The sequence below is a fragment of the Vombatus ursinus genome, unplaced genomic scaffold, assembly GCF_900497805.2.
Source record: "Vombatus ursinus unplaced genomic scaffold, bare-nosed wombat genome assembly UNPS02014773.1, whole genome shotgun sequence".
Classification (NCBI taxonomy): domain Eukaryota; kingdom Metazoa; phylum Chordata; class Mammalia; order Diprotodontia; family Vombatidae; genus Vombatus; species Vombatus ursinus.
The window spans coordinates 28,474,360-28,491,110 of NW_020954551.1; the positions used below are offsets into that span (position 1 = coordinate 28,474,360).

The 16,751-nt window shown below is 38.7% G+C and overlaps 1 protein-coding gene and 1 long non-coding RNA gene across 5 annotated transcripts in view; one reads left to right on the plus strand and one right to left on the minus strand.

Moving 5' to 3' along the window:
• The window catches only part of ITPR1 (inositol 1,4,5-trisphosphate receptor type 1), a 394,249-nt gene extending 382,015 nt beyond the window's left edge, over positions 1-12,234 (plus strand). For all 3 annotated transcript variants that reach the window (XM_027863906.1, XM_027863904.1, XM_027863905.1), the window contains 2 exons: positions 741-902; positions 11,181-12,234. In XM_027863906.1, the coding sequence (XP_027719707.1) occupies positions 741-902; positions 11,181-11,267 (249 nt within the window). In that variant the 3' untranslated portion in view covers positions 11,268-12,234. The remainder of the gene's footprint in view (positions 1-740; positions 903-11,180) is intronic.
• The window catches only part of LOC114044448, a 35,153-nt gene that overhangs the window by 6,023 nt on the left and 12,379 nt on the right, over positions 1-16,751 (minus strand). For both annotated transcript variants that reach the window (XR_003569241.1, XR_003569240.1), the window contains exon 3: positions 2,039-2,130. This is a non-coding gene — a long non-coding RNA (uncharacterized LOC114044448). The remainder of the gene's footprint in view (positions 1-2,038; positions 2,131-16,751) is intronic.

The window sequence follows — 16,751 nt, forward strand, 5'->3', positions numbered from 1 at the left end:
ACAGATGAGGAGATTGAGGTACACACAGTTAAGTAATATGTCCAGGGTCACACAGCTAGTAAGTGTCTGAGGTCGCATTTGATGCTCCATCTCCTGCTCCACCCAGCTGCCCTACTAAAATGCAACAAGGGATAATGGAAAGAAACTCTGGCCTGGGAATCATGAGACCTGGGTTTGAATTCCAGCTCTGACATTACCTACCAGTAAGACCTTTCCAAGCTCAGTTTCCTCATCTGAAAAACAGGAATGATAACTACCACCAGCTTCATAAGATTGTTTTTTTAAAAAATTTATAATTCTTAAAAGTATTTTATAAACAAGAACAACCTCCTTTCTCTCCATAACACAAGCTCACTCATCTTAAGTGTGATCAATGCTTGTGACCTTAGAATCTCATTACTTCTAAGGTTTCTATCTGCTATGTATCGGTAATTAGGACTATTTAAAACAAATATACAATGAACATGAACCTAAGATCATAGATTTAGAGATGAAAGGCTTCTTAGACGCCACCTCCTCTATCTAAACTTGTCATTTAACTGATGAGGAAATGAAAGCCAAGGGAGGTTAAAGGAAGTGCCACTAACAGGATTTGAACCGAGGTCCTCCAACCCAAAGTCTAGTGTTCTGCTGTTCACAGGGATAAAGCAAATACTGTTTTGCTCTATTTGATTACTGCTCTTTCTTATGTCGCCCTCTAAAAATGTTTTCTTTCTCTTCCTTCCTAATGTAAATTCCAGGAAAGAAATCTGGACTGGTTCCCCAGGATGCGAGCCATGTCACTGGTCAGTAGTGATTCTGAAGGAGAGCAAAATGAGCTGAGGAACCTGCAGGAGAAACTGGAGTCCACCATGAAGCTCGTTACCAACCTCTCCGGTCAGCTGTCAGAACTAAAGGATCAGGTAAAGAGAGGACATCCCTTCATCTTCCCAGTGCCCCCTCCACCCCCCAAAATCTCATGAGAAGGACGCAGTAGTCTAAGATGGATAAATTCAGATATTTAAAAATCTTCAGCAATTTCACAGGATTGGAACAAGAGACTAGGCTACAGAGGCCAAGCTAACTAACCACATGGCTTGTCAGCCTCCCCCACTGTGGATAGCAGTGGTCACAGCCACTGCCCAGGGTCAGGGTTAGCACGCCACACAAAAGTGAGGAATATAAATGTAAAAATGACAACTCCTGTGGCTCAAGGATGCAGTACCAGAGATGGGAAGAATAGAACCTACCTCCACAGTGTAGACCTGTCTACACAAAACACATGTATCCAGTGACAAACCAACATCACCTTTTCAAACCCAGCCCTGTCTTGGCCTCTGAATGCAAAGATGATGCTCCTTTGGCACTAGTGGGCATGGGTTTGCACAGGTCCATTCACACTCTTGCTTGATCCCCTCTGATGCTGACAGCATGCGGTTTAACAAACCAATCTGCTGACAAAGAATGGGGCTGTGGTGCAGTGGTGTGGGAGGGGATAGAGTGACAAAGCGATCGGAGACCTGGGATGACAAAGCTTGTGACTTTAGCACCTCACTCCAACAGCCTGAGACATTTGTCTCAGCATGTCTCAGATGTACAACTAAAATCACTTTAATCCACTTCCCAGCAAGATTACCCATTTTGCATAAGAAATGCTTCTGGGTGCAGGTACCATGCAAGATGGAACCACAGTGATTTACTACATACATTAATTTATATATACACATATATATATACCCATATATGCATATGTACACACATATACACACACACACAACTAAAGTGTCCCCAAGATCCTTTTTGTACATAGTTCACAAAATATTATTAACCCTACTCTGAATTTCTTTATTTCCCAATGAAAATTAAGCCAAGTCCTGGCTCCAAACAGTATGAGGCCTAATATACTAACATGAAAATAGAGTCTAATGAGAAGGGAGAAATCCTTATTTATGAAATCTGTCCTAAGCTCAGAACTTGATAGCCACCTAAAATGAGTAATGACTAAACAAGGAAAACTACTGAAGATTTAACTAGATTACTTTCCTTATTATTTTATCACCTTTTGCTCCCGTTGTGTGACATGTGACAAATGGTCCACAAACTTCAGCCGATTCACGAAGGTAGGTGTGTTGCAGCTGCTTCTCTCCTGCCCTATGAAGAGAGAAGCAAACTTTGTATAATATCCACTGACGATGCTGTTACCTTGCCCCTTTTGAGTGATCTGTTGCTAGAGAAAGCTCAGTTCAGTTAGAAGGTTTTTGAAAAGGTATTAAAAATTCTCTGGGCAACCTTGTTTCACTTCAGACCTGCCAAGTGTAAGAAATCTTCATCCCTTGTTGAGGCCTAATACTATTTTCAAAACATGAACACCCTGGCCACCCAGACTTTTGTTTATGCCTACAGTTCCAGAAAGGCAGCATCTCTACTATTCTAGCAATCAGTGGTCAGTCTGACCAAAAACCATGATGCCCATTCATTGTAATTTCTCAGTAGCACAACTGGAGGCCCTCTGGAGCATGCGTCTGCCAATCCAAGCACATTTTCCATTCAGTGGAGAGTTCATTGAAATTTCCGTCTGGACCACATTGTCCTTAGGTGCTTAGCTCACGTTGTAGTTGTCAGTGGGTCACGGCATATTATCGAGCAAAACCTTTTCTATAGAATTTACATGTTACAATTGGACAGCCTGTACCAATTAGATTTTACTCTTTGGAGAAGTTAGCTTGATAGAGGTGTGTATATTGCTTGTCTTCAATATACTAGCTCTCCCTTTGTTGTATTCTCTGTTACTGCTTTGTGAAATTGAAGAATAAGAAAGTAATGTTCAGTTGAGGAAAGAGGCTGGAAGATGTATTATTACCTTTTGTTTATTAGTAAATTTTATCATTAGTAACTTGGTATTATTGGTAAATTTTAATCCAAGTTAACATTTCCTTACTAAAACTAAAGCTTTAGCTTCAGTACAACAAATATATCCCTGCTCTGAACAAGGCAAAAGTTATGATCATAGACAGGCTTTTATTTTCATTAAATGACTAAGTCCTTTGCTCTGGCTGAGTTTTAGCCTTTTTCATAAAATATTTGCTTTATGGTAACTGTACCCAGGATCCAAAAAATACTCTTGCTGGGAATGAGGGAAAAAAGTAAACTATCTGTTCTTAGAAACCTAATCTCCAAAGGTAGGGGAGAAGCCGGGTTTATTCATGGGACTACTTTTACAAGATCCCTTGCACACATACTTCAATTTTGATAACTCTCCTTAAGTGGCAAGATAGTTCACTTATGTGGTAAATACAGCATATCTCCTCTTCTTACGGAATTAGATTTTCTTCTAAGTTGATGTTAGCACAAAGATGCTTTTGAGTATGCAACTGACAAACCTTTTTTCTGTACTTGGTTTGAAAATCAAAACTTGTTGCATGAGTCTTACGTATTTACATTATCAGATTTAAGGAATCAATTTGAAAGATCCTGTGAACTCTACTTTCCTAAAAAAATTACACTTAAATCTGGGGATTTAGCAAAATCCACATTTTCTGAACTATTAATTGTTGAGAATTCTTACAGTTATATCACTCTAAGAGAAAAAAAAAGCTTTGATTTTTTTTTTTAATTCCTGGAAAATAGTGAGTAGGAAACATTTGTAATAGTCATTAAAGCCACAAACTTTGAAAGGCTGTCATTTCAGGGCTATAGTGGACAACTGGGCTCCATCATCTTTTAGATGTATGGTGATCCCCAAACTACTATCAAGGGGCAACAAATCATTTTAAATTTGTGTGATTTTGGTGTTGGTCTTTACACAATATTTTGACACTTTTCAAAGTTCCAATTTTAAAACAAATGGTCCAGGGCGTTAGTTAAAACCTGCTGTTTTTAGTTTTTTTCTAAGAACTTAAAAAAGGTCATTTGAGTTTCTATTCTAAATGGTGTTTAAAGGAACTACTATGATAATGTGTATTTTTGATGCCAATGCCTTTATCCTAGGTTTGCTCCCTTGTTTCATGTAGAATCATAACCCCCATTTGTTTCAGTGCCTGTACTCGGCATTCTGGCAGGGCTTAAAAACCTAGACTGCACTAAAGGCTTTGAGTGTTTGAGAAATTCTTTCTTACAGAAGTTAATATTGGTTGATAAGCATTGCAAAAACAGTAGATTATCTAGCAGGGACCCAGAATGGTTACTGAATGGACATTCTTGTTCACTGAATATTTGCATAAACAAAGAGTTAGCAGATTTACTTTCTACCTATCCTCAAAGAATTCAAATATATCAAACTATAATCTTTTATTCAGAAGGCACTTCAGAACTTTGCAATACTTCAAGGTCATTATAGGAATTATTGTACAAGACTATAAAAATAATTCTGATTAGTTGAGTTTTCAGATTTTGTTTTGTCTTCTCAATAAAGCAAGAATTTCCTACACCAGGAAAGCCTCCTTAGAAAGTCAGTTTATAGCATCCCATTATGGGCAGATTGTGGCATCTCAGCAGGGTTGCTGCCCCTTCCTTCCTGTGCACCCCCCAGCCCCCCTATAAATTATTTAGTGCTTGATATCAGAAAACTGGAATTTACTCTTTGTTTCCAATCGTATGGATTTTTATGAAGATATTTTCAGGCACTTTGCTGTCTCTGATTTTAAAAGCCACAATGTACTTTGCTGTCCAGTTGTTACTTCTTGTCTAGATCAATAATGTCAGAACACACTGAATGATGAAAGTAGAGCTTGTTTCGGGATTGAGAGAGATAGAAAAAACATCACTTCAAAATGTTCATCCAGCCTAGAAGGCAGAAAAATAAGTTTTAGGACATAAAAATCATTTAGACAGAAATTGTATAAAATAGTGGACAGAGTATAAAGCTTGGAGTCAGGATAACCTGGGTTCAAGGCCCTAATTAACCATGTAACCCTGGACAAGTCATTAAACTCCATGTGACCAATTGCCCAGGACTCATCTATTCTGGCATAGGAGGGGTGCTAGCTTTGATCTGCATTGGTGGAGGGAGTTTCTACACTGCCACAATCACAAGGGTATATTTAAAAAGAATACACTTGCAGCCTGTAAGTGGAATTATCTTATTCCTGTAAGTAAAATATCTTTTTATGGAGCTGAGAATATAATGCTGCCATTAAAAGACTGGAATGTCCTTCAGTCTTTTTTTTCCCCCAGTGGGAAATGGCTTTTTATTGACATCCATTCTTTTACTTTTTTTTTTCACTTTTTTACCTTCTGACTGAACAATCCATTTCATGTATTTTTGTAATACTAAAGGCTTAACACCAGCCTTATTTTTTATAAACAAAGGTCAGTAATAGTTCAGATATCCAGAGCCCAGAGAAGAAATAACCTTGGAGGGGGAGAGTAAGCTTTGATCCTGGTTTTGATAATTATGCTGTGGAACATGCTCATGGTTATTGGATTATGTGTGAGGCATGAAATTAGGCTAACAGATGGGGAAAATAATTTGAGCACATAGACTAGAATCTTGCAGATCTGTTTCTGGCTGCTGACGACTCCTATATATCATATACTGTCACATACAAATTTTGACCCTTAGCTCTTCCCGACCTAGGCTCTCCTCTCTATGAATCATATTGGTTTGTTTTTATTGCTGCTTCCCTCTCCCCCCCACCTCAAGTTTCCTTCTAGTTGAAATAATTGTTTGATGATGATTGGCCAGGAGGGCTGAGCATTAAGCCCTTTAGGCAATTGCCTTAATTCTCTTCATTTATGGAAGCCACTTAAATACCAATTTTGAATTACAACCTACAGGATGTCTACAAACCACAGTCATTCAGAACCTTGAAAAATCAACTATATGTTTGTTGTTGTTGTTGTTTTTTAAGGGAAGGTCCCATAAGCTGGATATTAAAACATTCACTAATTTGACAAATTTTGAGTACTTACTCTGTGCTTAGGTCTAGGGGTCACAAAAGAAATAAGAGGCATGGCCTTTGCTGTCTAAAGTAGCTTACAAACTCAGTGGAAAGACAAGAACTGTATATCCCACCATGACTAGCTCCACAAAATGCATCAGAAAAAGAACAAATTGAGTTGTAGGATAAAACTTCTAAAAGAGGCCTCAGTCCTCCAAAAACAAGATAGAGTACCCCGACCACTAAAAGGCCTCTGCTCCCTTCGAGGTGTGTCCACTTGGAATAGTTATTCTTTTAATGAGGTGCTAAACTCAGTTTTATTTTTCTTCTTGCTGAAAGCACTCTCGAAATTTTGGTATCCTAGGGCAATGTCCTGGTTGCCCTATCCTAGTTACAACTCTACATACACATCTAAAACATTTTAATAGTGATTTATGACACATAATCCATACTCCAACACAAAATATGAATTCATACATAATATCTTCCCTATCTTAAGCAGTCCAAAGCAAGTAGGAGCAATATTACCAATTAGGCCTCATTAGCTCTTGATTTTATATTCTGTAATTTTAATTCTGTAATGATTTCTGCTTTGTACTTTGTAGTCCAATTTAATAAATTCATCACTTTTTTTCATGGTCTACAACAGACCTAGAACAAACTGAGTGACTGAGAGGATGGAGGCAGCTTCAACAGAAAGAGATAAGTTTGGAGGCAGGAAAATCAGTTCTATTATGGACATGCTGGTTTTGAGATTTCAAGGGCACATCCAAGTGGAGATACTCAGCAGAGAACTGAAGAAGTTGGACAGTTCAGGAGAGAAAGTAAGGCTAGATATTTTAATACTTTAATAAATTTGGTAGTCATTGGTACAGCGATCATAACTCAACCCAAGGATGAGTGAGATCACCATGGGAGAGTATAGCAAACAGAAGAGGCAGTCAGTCAATACGCATTTACTACAAAGACAGAGCCTTGGGAGACACTCATATTTTGAAAGACAATGAAGCAGAAGAACCCAGAAGAAGGTGTCATGGAAGTCAAGAGAAGAAAAATGAGCAGGAGAATGATCCATTTACATCAAAAGCTTCAGAGAGGTCAAGGAAAATGAAGACAGAATAAAGGGCACAATTTTTACAAAGTTGTTTTTTATTTTAACCGTTTGCAGTCTAAGAAAGTAGTTTCAGTCAAGTGGAGGAGTCAGAAGCTAGATTACAAGGGCTGAAAAGTGAGTGGGTGGTAAGGTATTGGAGGCGATGAGTATTGACTACTATTTCTACGAGTTTGACAGTGAAAGGCAGGAAAGAGGTAGGACAGTAATGAAAATGGTGTTTTTAGGAAGACTGATGTTCCCTCTTGTAAGGAGGGTCATAAAGAAGAGAAACTAGTGTTAGGAAAGCTACTTTGGGAAATTTTGCATGAGAAGGCAGCCATGAATAGAAAAGTAGTTTAAATGGAAAGGAATAAATGGATTTGAGATATGCAGAAGGAACAATTGGTAGACTTGGAAACTGGTTAGATGAGCCAAAGATGGCTCTAAAGTTTTGCACCTAGATAACTAGAAAAATGGTGGTTCCAATTGACAGAAATAGTAGTTGGGAAAGAACCAGTTTGAAGTACATTGGTCAGCATACAGCAGTTTAAAAGGCTCTCTTTTTTTTGGAGGGGGGGGCGATTATCTTTAGGAAAAATGCAGAGAATTAAAAGACTTTGAAAGATGAACCATATTAGGTAACTCATTTAAAAAAAAAAGTCTGATTACTCTTGGATAATTTATTGGATCTAATCTATATTGGATAGAATTGAAAGCCCTGAAAATCCTCAATTCATTAGAATTATCTTTTGAGACTCATCCAAATAAATTTGCAACAAAGCACTGAATCAGATTCCATTAGATTGCAAGAAGTGAATGAGAACAGCAGGATTCAGAATTCCATGGAAGGCCACCAGCCAGGGAAGCAAAGGTAATAGATCTGAGCTCAGTGTTTGAATGACGAGGAGATCAAATAAAGTAAAGAGCTGTAATATATAGAGTGCCATGTTCAGATATGGGAGGTTTATTCTGTAACTAAGGATACTGTTTCGGATTTTCCTTCCAGAATTGAATTTTTGAAGAACATATACTTTCTGGGGCTTGGTGTTTCCCTTTAGAGCTCCATTTCTCACCTCAGGGTTCCCAACTCCAGCTGAGGCTGTTAAGTAGGTTAACAGGACTACACCAGGTCTCTCCTTTGTTAAAATTGGAGATTTTCTGAAATTCTTCCTGGAAATATTTGCCACCTGTGCACCCATCTCTTCATGTTACTTATGGAATAGTCAAGAAATGGCATCTTGCTCCAAGAAACGCTAAAAGGAACCCTTAACTATGTTTCATAATAATGAAGATGGTTTATGTTTTTGAAAAATCACACTTCGATTTACAATTTTCAAGTCCCCTAGAACGCTTGACATTTTAGGAAACATTAAATCAGTGTATCTTAGGCCAAAATTCATAATTATGATTTTTAGATTTTCTCTAATACAATGAAAATTTGATGCAACTTTATTTTATGTAGGCCACTAACAAAAACAAAACATAGGTTCTATGTAGAATATGATTTGTCAATTAACAATGTGTTATCCAAAGTATAAAGTCTAAGCTTCATCAGTCGACCACATCCAGGCCAGGCTCTATTTGATATGAACATGATGCCAGTATTAGTCTCTTTCTGATTATGACACCCTATATGTTTCTCAGGCACTTTGACACTTTACTTCCATTATGTTTGTATATTTGCTTTATTCCCTCTACTAGGTTATAAGTTCTCTGAAGGTCTTGTTTAGCTTTATATTTCTAGCACATAACACAACTCCAGGATATAGTAGGTCCTAAATAAATGTTGAATTGAACCAAACTTCTAACTTAAAGAAATTTTTCAGTCAAACCAGACTTCTAGACAACTGGCTGCTAAAGCCTAGAGTCTTAGGAAAGTGGCCTCTAGCATCTATGGCAGTTGCTGGATTAGGGATTGTTTTGTAAGGATAGTTTCATTCTTTGTAACTATATCCTAGTACTTATTACAGTGCCTGGAGCATAGGTGATTCAAAGATTCTGAAGCATGGTTACGTAGAAAAATAGAGTTAATTTATTTTTCTTAGGCATTCTATGGTTTTTCTACATTATTAGAAGCCCACTTCTTCCTTGACTAGGACTTTGTGCACATCAATATTTTTTTGCATGGAATGCTATAAACTGTCCAGGTGATGTTTCATAATAAATTGATATTTCTATAGTACTTTGTCTTCATGGAATCACAAAATGTCAGAGTTGGAAGGAATCTCAGTGGCAGCTGGCACTAGGCCACACCAGACGAGTGGCTGTACAGCCATTATTTAGAGAACTCCAGTGAGGAAGAACCCTCTGCGTCCTAAGACAGCCTATTCCACTTAAAAGCATGAATTATAAGGAAGTTTTTCTTTTCATCAAGACCAAATTTGCTACTTTGCAACTTTTCCCTCCTCCCCTTAAGTCTGCCTTGAGGCCAGAACATCTGTCCTTCCTCCACAGAACAGCCTTTCAAGTACTTGAAGACAGTTGTCATGTAACCCCCCAACCTGTTGTTTAGACAGTATTCATGGGGTACTGGCTTAAGGCCCTTATCCATCCCAGTTGTCCCTCCTCTGGACAATTTGCTGCTTACCAGTGTCCTTCCAAGAATATGATCAGAATAGGACACAGTACTCCAGGTGTACTCTAAGCAGGAGAAAATGTAGCTCGGCTCTTTCCTCCTCCTTCCTGGAAGCGCTGCTTCTCTTGATGCAGCCCAAGGTCACATTTGTATTCTTGGCTTCCATGCCCCACACTGTTAACTCCTGTGGAATCTGTAATCCATTAAAATCCCCCACAACTGGGGCTGTGAAGTTGATTTCTTGAGCCCAAGTATAACTTCACATTTACCCCAATTAAATTTAATCTTTCTCAGCTCAGCCCCGTGTTGTGGCCTGATGAGTTGTTGGGGATCCTGCCTTGGTTACCTAGTGTGTCAGCCCTCCTTTCCTTGCACCCTGCCAACTTGGGGTCATCTGCAGATTCAGTGAATATGCTGCTGCTGCTGCCTTCATGCAGGCCAGTGGTAGAAAAGTCAGATAGCCCAGATTGAGCACAGATCCCCCTTTCACTTCAGTTCCACTTTATTGAGTACATACTTTATGCCAGACACTAGGCTAGGTGCTGGGGATACAAAGACTTGGGAACTAGCCTTGCTTCCTAACCTAAAAAAAGTGACATTCTGCTATGGGGAAAGAGCACGTATCCACATAAAGCAGTACAAAATAGAAAGCAATTTCAGGGGGAAGCACTGCCAGCTGGGGGATCAGGGAAGATGTCATGGATGAGGCAGCTACTGGGCCAAGCCTTAAAGGTGGCCAGGAATTCCATGGGGCAGAAGGGAGGAGGGAGCACATTCCAGACATAGGAGTGCAATCCTAAACATGTGCAGAAGAAATCAAGTCAGCCATTTAGTCTGAAATATTGAGTATGTGAGATGGTAGGATTTGGAGCCAGACTGAAAAGGGCTTGAAATGCCAAACTGAGGCATTTGTATTTTATCCCAGATGCAACAGGGAGCCACAGAAGCTTCTTGAGCAGGACAGTGACACTGTCAGATCCATGAAGGTGGAATTCAGTCTCCAAGTCCATAGCTATTTCTACTATACCAAGCTGCCTCTCCATGTTTGCAATATTCCCTTCAATATCTGTGACTTCATTATTGATTCTGAGCAAAGTATGATTTTCAATCTTACCTAAGATCCCTTCAGTTATAAATCTGTGATTCTCTGGTTCTGTGACCCTCCAATTATACCCCAAAGAAATGTCATCTAATTAGTTAGTCCTGTAGTGGAAGGGATTTCTCAAAGTATTTGCCTTAGAGACATGCTACATAAAAGCCATTTTCCAATGGTCTTCGCTCATTTTGGAAAGAGCTTAGTTTGGGTAAAATCATGCAGGGGCCCCATTCATTGAGCAGACATTTACCGCCTGCTCAGCGCAAGCCACTCTGCTCTTCCCTACACTCTTGTGCTGTTTTTTTCTTCCTTGTGACACAAGGATGAGGCAGTGCACTTGAATGTCACGGTGCATGAGGAGGTTCACGGAATTCCCCGTTCTGCCCCGGGGAGATGCTGTTTGTGATGTTCTGTGTGTTGAGCAGAGTGGAAGTGCATTATTTGTAGAAAGTGGCTTTCAGTGTAAACCATAACCACAGAGGTACATCTCTGGTTCATTATAAGATTTGATGCACAGGAAGTGTCTGGGTCTAATGAGAAAACTTTTTAACTTTCCAGATGACAGAACAAAGGAAGCAGAAACAGAGAATCGGCCTTCTAGGACATCCTCCTCACATGAACGTCAACCCACAGCAACCAGCATAAGTCAGTGAAATAAAGGGGTAGTATTTAACCATTATTATTATTATTATTATTATTAATATTATTATTATTATTATTAGCGTGAATAATGCTAACCAGAGGTTCAGATTCAACCACTAAGGCTACATCTATGTGTTTAGTACATTTGTAAATACCCAGTTTTATACTGTATGTATATGATTGCTACTATAAAGATTTGGGTATATGTATTGTAATTAGAAGTGTTGGCACGATGAGGTTTCATTTGTGCCAAAAAAAAATATCAAAAATGCCTTTTTTTGGAAGGACTAAAGAAAGCACCTGAATTGCACTTGAACAGGATTATAGATTTAAAAGTATGTGACCTGTATTTTGTATTTAAAAAAAAAAACTAGAATAGCCAGTATTTATGTTTTTATACAATTGTGCAATATGAATTATGCAATCACAACATGTTTGTAACTCCTGAGTGTCCAAAAGGGAGTACACATCTTTGAAGCTGGTGTGTTCATACTCTGTAATAAATGGTTAAATATCAGGCAAAAAAGGCAGCTGCCAAATTGTATTTGTAGCAAGTTTCAGGCCGCTGGGCGTTTTGTACTATGTAATGATCCCATGATGATGCCATTTTCTTGTTGCTGGTGGCATTGGTGCCTCGGTCTTTCTGTGATGTTGCTGGAAAGCTATAAGCTCTTGAATTGGTATCCATAAAAAAAAATCTTTAAAAAAAGTCATTTTAGTTTTTATACATTATCTTATGCTTCTAAATTATTATTGATCAAACTGATGATTTCTTTAAAAGCAATGGGACAAAGTAGAGGCTCCAGTAAAAGCTTGTGAAGAAGTTAATGAATTTCTTAAAGGGAACTTTTTTATGCCAAGTTGAGGATGAATGCACACTGCTGGCCAATCAGTGTCATCTCCTGGGGTGGAGCTATGCTGTGCTGTAAAGGAATGAATAAATGATGGTTTCTAGATTCACCGATCCAAATGCAGGATTGATTTTTCTTATTTCATCACATGCGACATGCTGTACCAATTAGCAGTTTTAAACAGACATGCATTATACCAGTTGAAATATACACTATATCCCATTAGGACTTGTAGTTGAGCACTGACATGTAATACTTGTGAACGAGCCACAGTATTTTGGTTTTGTTTTTGTCACTTGATTTATTTTTCTTGACGGCTGAAAAAGTATGAAAGGAAACATTTTTTTATATCTGTTGCCTAGTTTTGTACATGGACCTCATTTTAAAAAAGATGATTTCTCTGCAAATAGTTTTAAAATGTACTGAAAGCAGAGTTACAAAACGAGTGCTACTAAAGTTTGTAAATGCATAAATAAAAATAGATATTTAAATAAATGATGCAGAATACTACTATATGGTGATAGACTGATGGTGTCTGTTTGGGAGAATTCAATGTTTCTTTTTCCACACTTAGGCACTCCACATAAATTTTCTGTGAAGCTCCATTTCAATAAGCAGAAATACAAAGGGCTTGGATACAGATAAACTGAAACACTGATTGCCTGATTGAGTGGGGCTAATGTGGAGTATAAAGGAACACTCTGCTCCCCCTAATTCTGCTGAGAACATGCCACGTCTGAGAACCAATACTGGGACATACTTAATACAATATTCATTCATTCTTCCACCACAGTGATTGTCAAGTAGGCTGTCATGACAACCTGGTATGTGTCACAACACAAAGCTAGGCATGTTTGTCTGTTTCTACTGCCTTGGATTCACTGGGCAATCAATCAGACTTGCTATCTGTAATCCAGGAGTGTCCCTGACGGCAGTGGTAAACTCTAGATGACAGAGCTGTGCCAAGAGACTTTTTAACAGGCACAGCTTTGACTGAAATATGGCCAGAGAACCCACTCACTCTCCTGCCGAGCAAAGAGCCTTTTGCCAGGTGCCCTTCTGACCCCACTTTCCTGTGTGTTCTGATAAATGAGAATAATTGTCACCTAAAGTTGGGAAATAGGTCACATCAGACATTCCCAATTAAATCAGCTGTTTGCACTGCGACTGCTTTTGTAATGTTTAATACATTGGGGTGGGGAGGGGGCATGGTGATAAATTATCATTAATTCACCAGTAAGCTCATTGTTAAAGTATTCTTTCCACATTAAGTCAACCCCAAGATATTGGAAGGTATGTATCTAGAAACAAAGAAATAAATGACACTACTGCTAAAACCTATGAGACAAGCAGAGACAATCTTTCCAACCTTAGGCCAATTTTCTTCCCCTTCCCTCTCCAGTTGTCCAATACAATATAAACCTGTGGCATGTGCAGCCCGTTTCCCAAGTCCCATCGTGTTCACTGGAAAGTTCTGCACTGACACGTTCAGGTTACAGCATCCGTGGGTTTGTCATGTTTCATTTGAATCCTGTCACTTAAGGTACAGATCCTGGTTCAGTCAGCCAGCCTCAGCAAAGCTGAAGTGGAGTAGGAAAGTCCTTACACCCTACGTGCACTGGTTCCATCTGGGAGTGAACGCTGAAGCCCAACAGGTACCAGGCAAGTAACACACTGGAGCCTCTTTCGGGGTACAGCTGATTACCAAGGGCTTACTCCACCAGCACCGACGCTTCTTCACAGGTCAGAGGCCAGGCCAGCATCAGACCTTGCTCACCAGGTCAAAAAGCTGTGCTGTAAAGTGGATTAGTCACCAAGGGCTATATTCTAGAACTGAATGTACACTCCGTACTTCCAAGATAACATTTTCTTAGCCGTATACCTGTGAACCAGGCCAATGTGTTTCAATTTTTCAGCTTCTTGCTTAATTTTACATGAATACAACTTAACCATTAGTTACTAGCAGTTACTTCAAGTATCCAGTACATATAGTATACCATTACTATTTACAGTGTACTGTACTATTGTTAGTATACTAGTTACTACTGGTTACTTAATCATCAGTCTCTTACTAACACAAATCCCCTAGAACTCATGTAGATTTCCTGACAGCTCTCATTCACCTCTGTAAATCCATTTATATTTTCCTAATATCCTTGTTAGATACTGCTCCTTTTCTCATTTTTCCCTAAACTTGCCTCTTGAGTAACTGATTTCGCCTTTTTTTCTTCCTGCCAATAAAGTTTCCATTCATTTGTTCAAATCCTGTTGCACTAATTGATATTCCATCCTGTTTTAGTGACACTTCACTTTTTCCTAGAACTGTGCTTTTCCCCTAGTTAACTTCCTTTATTCCCATTCTTTCACAATTTGATTCAACTGGTTTGGTTTGCTTCCAGGTTCGTGTTCCTCATTCATTGTTCTCATGATTCCTTTCAACATGTTGCTTATTTTAGTCGTACTTTCTGAAAATGGGCTGCTGATGAATTTGACTCCCACGATATATAGAAGGCTTGGGCATTTTACTCTGCTCAAGTGAACATTTCTTAACACATTTGCCAAGGCAGAAAAGAAGCATTCTTTATTTGTGGAAATTAGCCAGCAAGTTAGTTCTTACTGTAGCAAACTGAACAAAACTATGTTCCTGAACCAGTGGGGAAATTTCCATAATCTATCAAAAATATAAGGAAATGTACACTTTAGACTCAGAATTCTAGATTTCCACAGCCTTCTATTATGAATGGTTTAGATCAGGAGTCAACATGAGGACATCATATCCCAATGAACAATAACACAATTCAAGTCATCCAAAGGTCAATTAGGAGCTGGAACAGATATTTTTAACAATCATATAATCTAGTCCCTTCATTTAATAGATGAGGGAACTGAGGCCTACTTGGGCTTGTTGCTTTAAGTACCACATTAAGAATCTAGGTATCCGGAATCCCAGAATGCAACTTATTTCACTATGCTGTGTGGCCTTCTTGCCACAGCAGGGTCTAAATGATAATTTACCAAAGTCATGGTTCAATTTTATAATCCCACCCATCTTCTTACAGAAAACAGAAAAGTTCATAGATATTTAATATTTTAGTTAGGGTGTATCTTAACAAAATAAATTTATGCTGTGTTTTCTTTTCAAGCATTCAAGGGGATCTACAAATTATAAGGCACTGAGCTATTTCTGTTCTAGCATTTAAAACCGGTTAAATTCTGTGCAAAGTATCAATTAAATCCAGCCATTTATTAAGGGACTGTTATGTGCAAGGTACTATGCTAGGTACTTAAAGTTATCAATATGAAAGGGTTCCCATAGGAGGTGACCTCTGAGCTTAGCCTGGAAAGAAGTGAAGGATTCTGATGAAGATGGAATGCTGATTTTAGGAAACAGCATGGTCAGTTTGGATGAAAGACTACGTGAAATGGGGTAATATGGAATGTCAGAAAGAGTAGGCTGGAGCCAGACAAAGAGGAAGCTATAAAAGAGGAATCATGTGGTCAGACCTGTGCTTTATGCTAACTGTTTTGTGAGATATGCTTGTGGAGGATATACTAAGGAGGGGAGACGAAAAGAAGGAAGACTAGTTAAAAAGCTACTGGAATCATCCAGGTGAGAAGGGATGAGCACCTCTCTGGCATTGGTAGTGCAGGTGAGGGATGATGGAAAGTGACTTAGAGGTTGTGAACTCAGCTAGATGGAAGAATGGTGGTACCCTCAACAGAGGAAACAGGTTTAAGGGAAAAGATAAGTAGTTCCTTTTGGGACATGAGTTTGAGATGCTTATGGAACTTCCAGATGGCAGCAGGTAACTCAATGATCTCAGCAAGAAGGTGGAATCTGTGTCATCTCTAACAACCCAATAAGCATTTGTCACCTAATACACTTTTCAGAAAGGAATTAGCCCTTTTTCAACTTCATATAATGTGGTTTTCTGTAGTGAAAATATGTATATGCTGAGACTCAGACTTTATCTTGAGCAGTCAGATGTTTTTATTAGTAAACTTGGCTTTGCTTTTGCTCTTTATAATGGTAATTTGTCAGCAAGCAACAAGAATGCTGGAAAACCCCTGTGAAGATTTCGATTTTACAAAAAGTACCCAAAATTCCACTAGTTTTGCATCACAAAGTAGTGGTTAAAGTAAAGGTTTGAGTAAAGTGCCATGAATGTGGTTTTTGTGGGTGGTTATCTCTCAGAATGACTATTAGGACTCACCAGTTATCTGACAGGGGAGATCTAGAATGACATCTATAAATATGACAAGTGTAACAAATATCTTTCCACCCCTGGTATTCTCGCCACATGATCAACTCACCGTGCATCGTGCCACAGGTGCCTAAAAAACATTCTCAAAGTTTCTAGACTGCGACTATATGCTAGGGATGAAGTCAGAAAAAACAGAATTCGTAATAGAGAGACACTTGTTCCCAGTACATTTCTAAATATGGCCAAGGAAAGTAACCAGCTAAATTCTTCAGCAGTATCTATATGAGACTTACCTCTCAAGACAAAGGTTTTACTCCTTGGTGTATTACATTTAAAAATCATTACCAGAGATTGAGCACTGAAATTGCAAGTGGTTTGTTTTAAGGTCATGACAAACTAGCAGGAGCGAGAGGATTCTAACACCCAGAAGT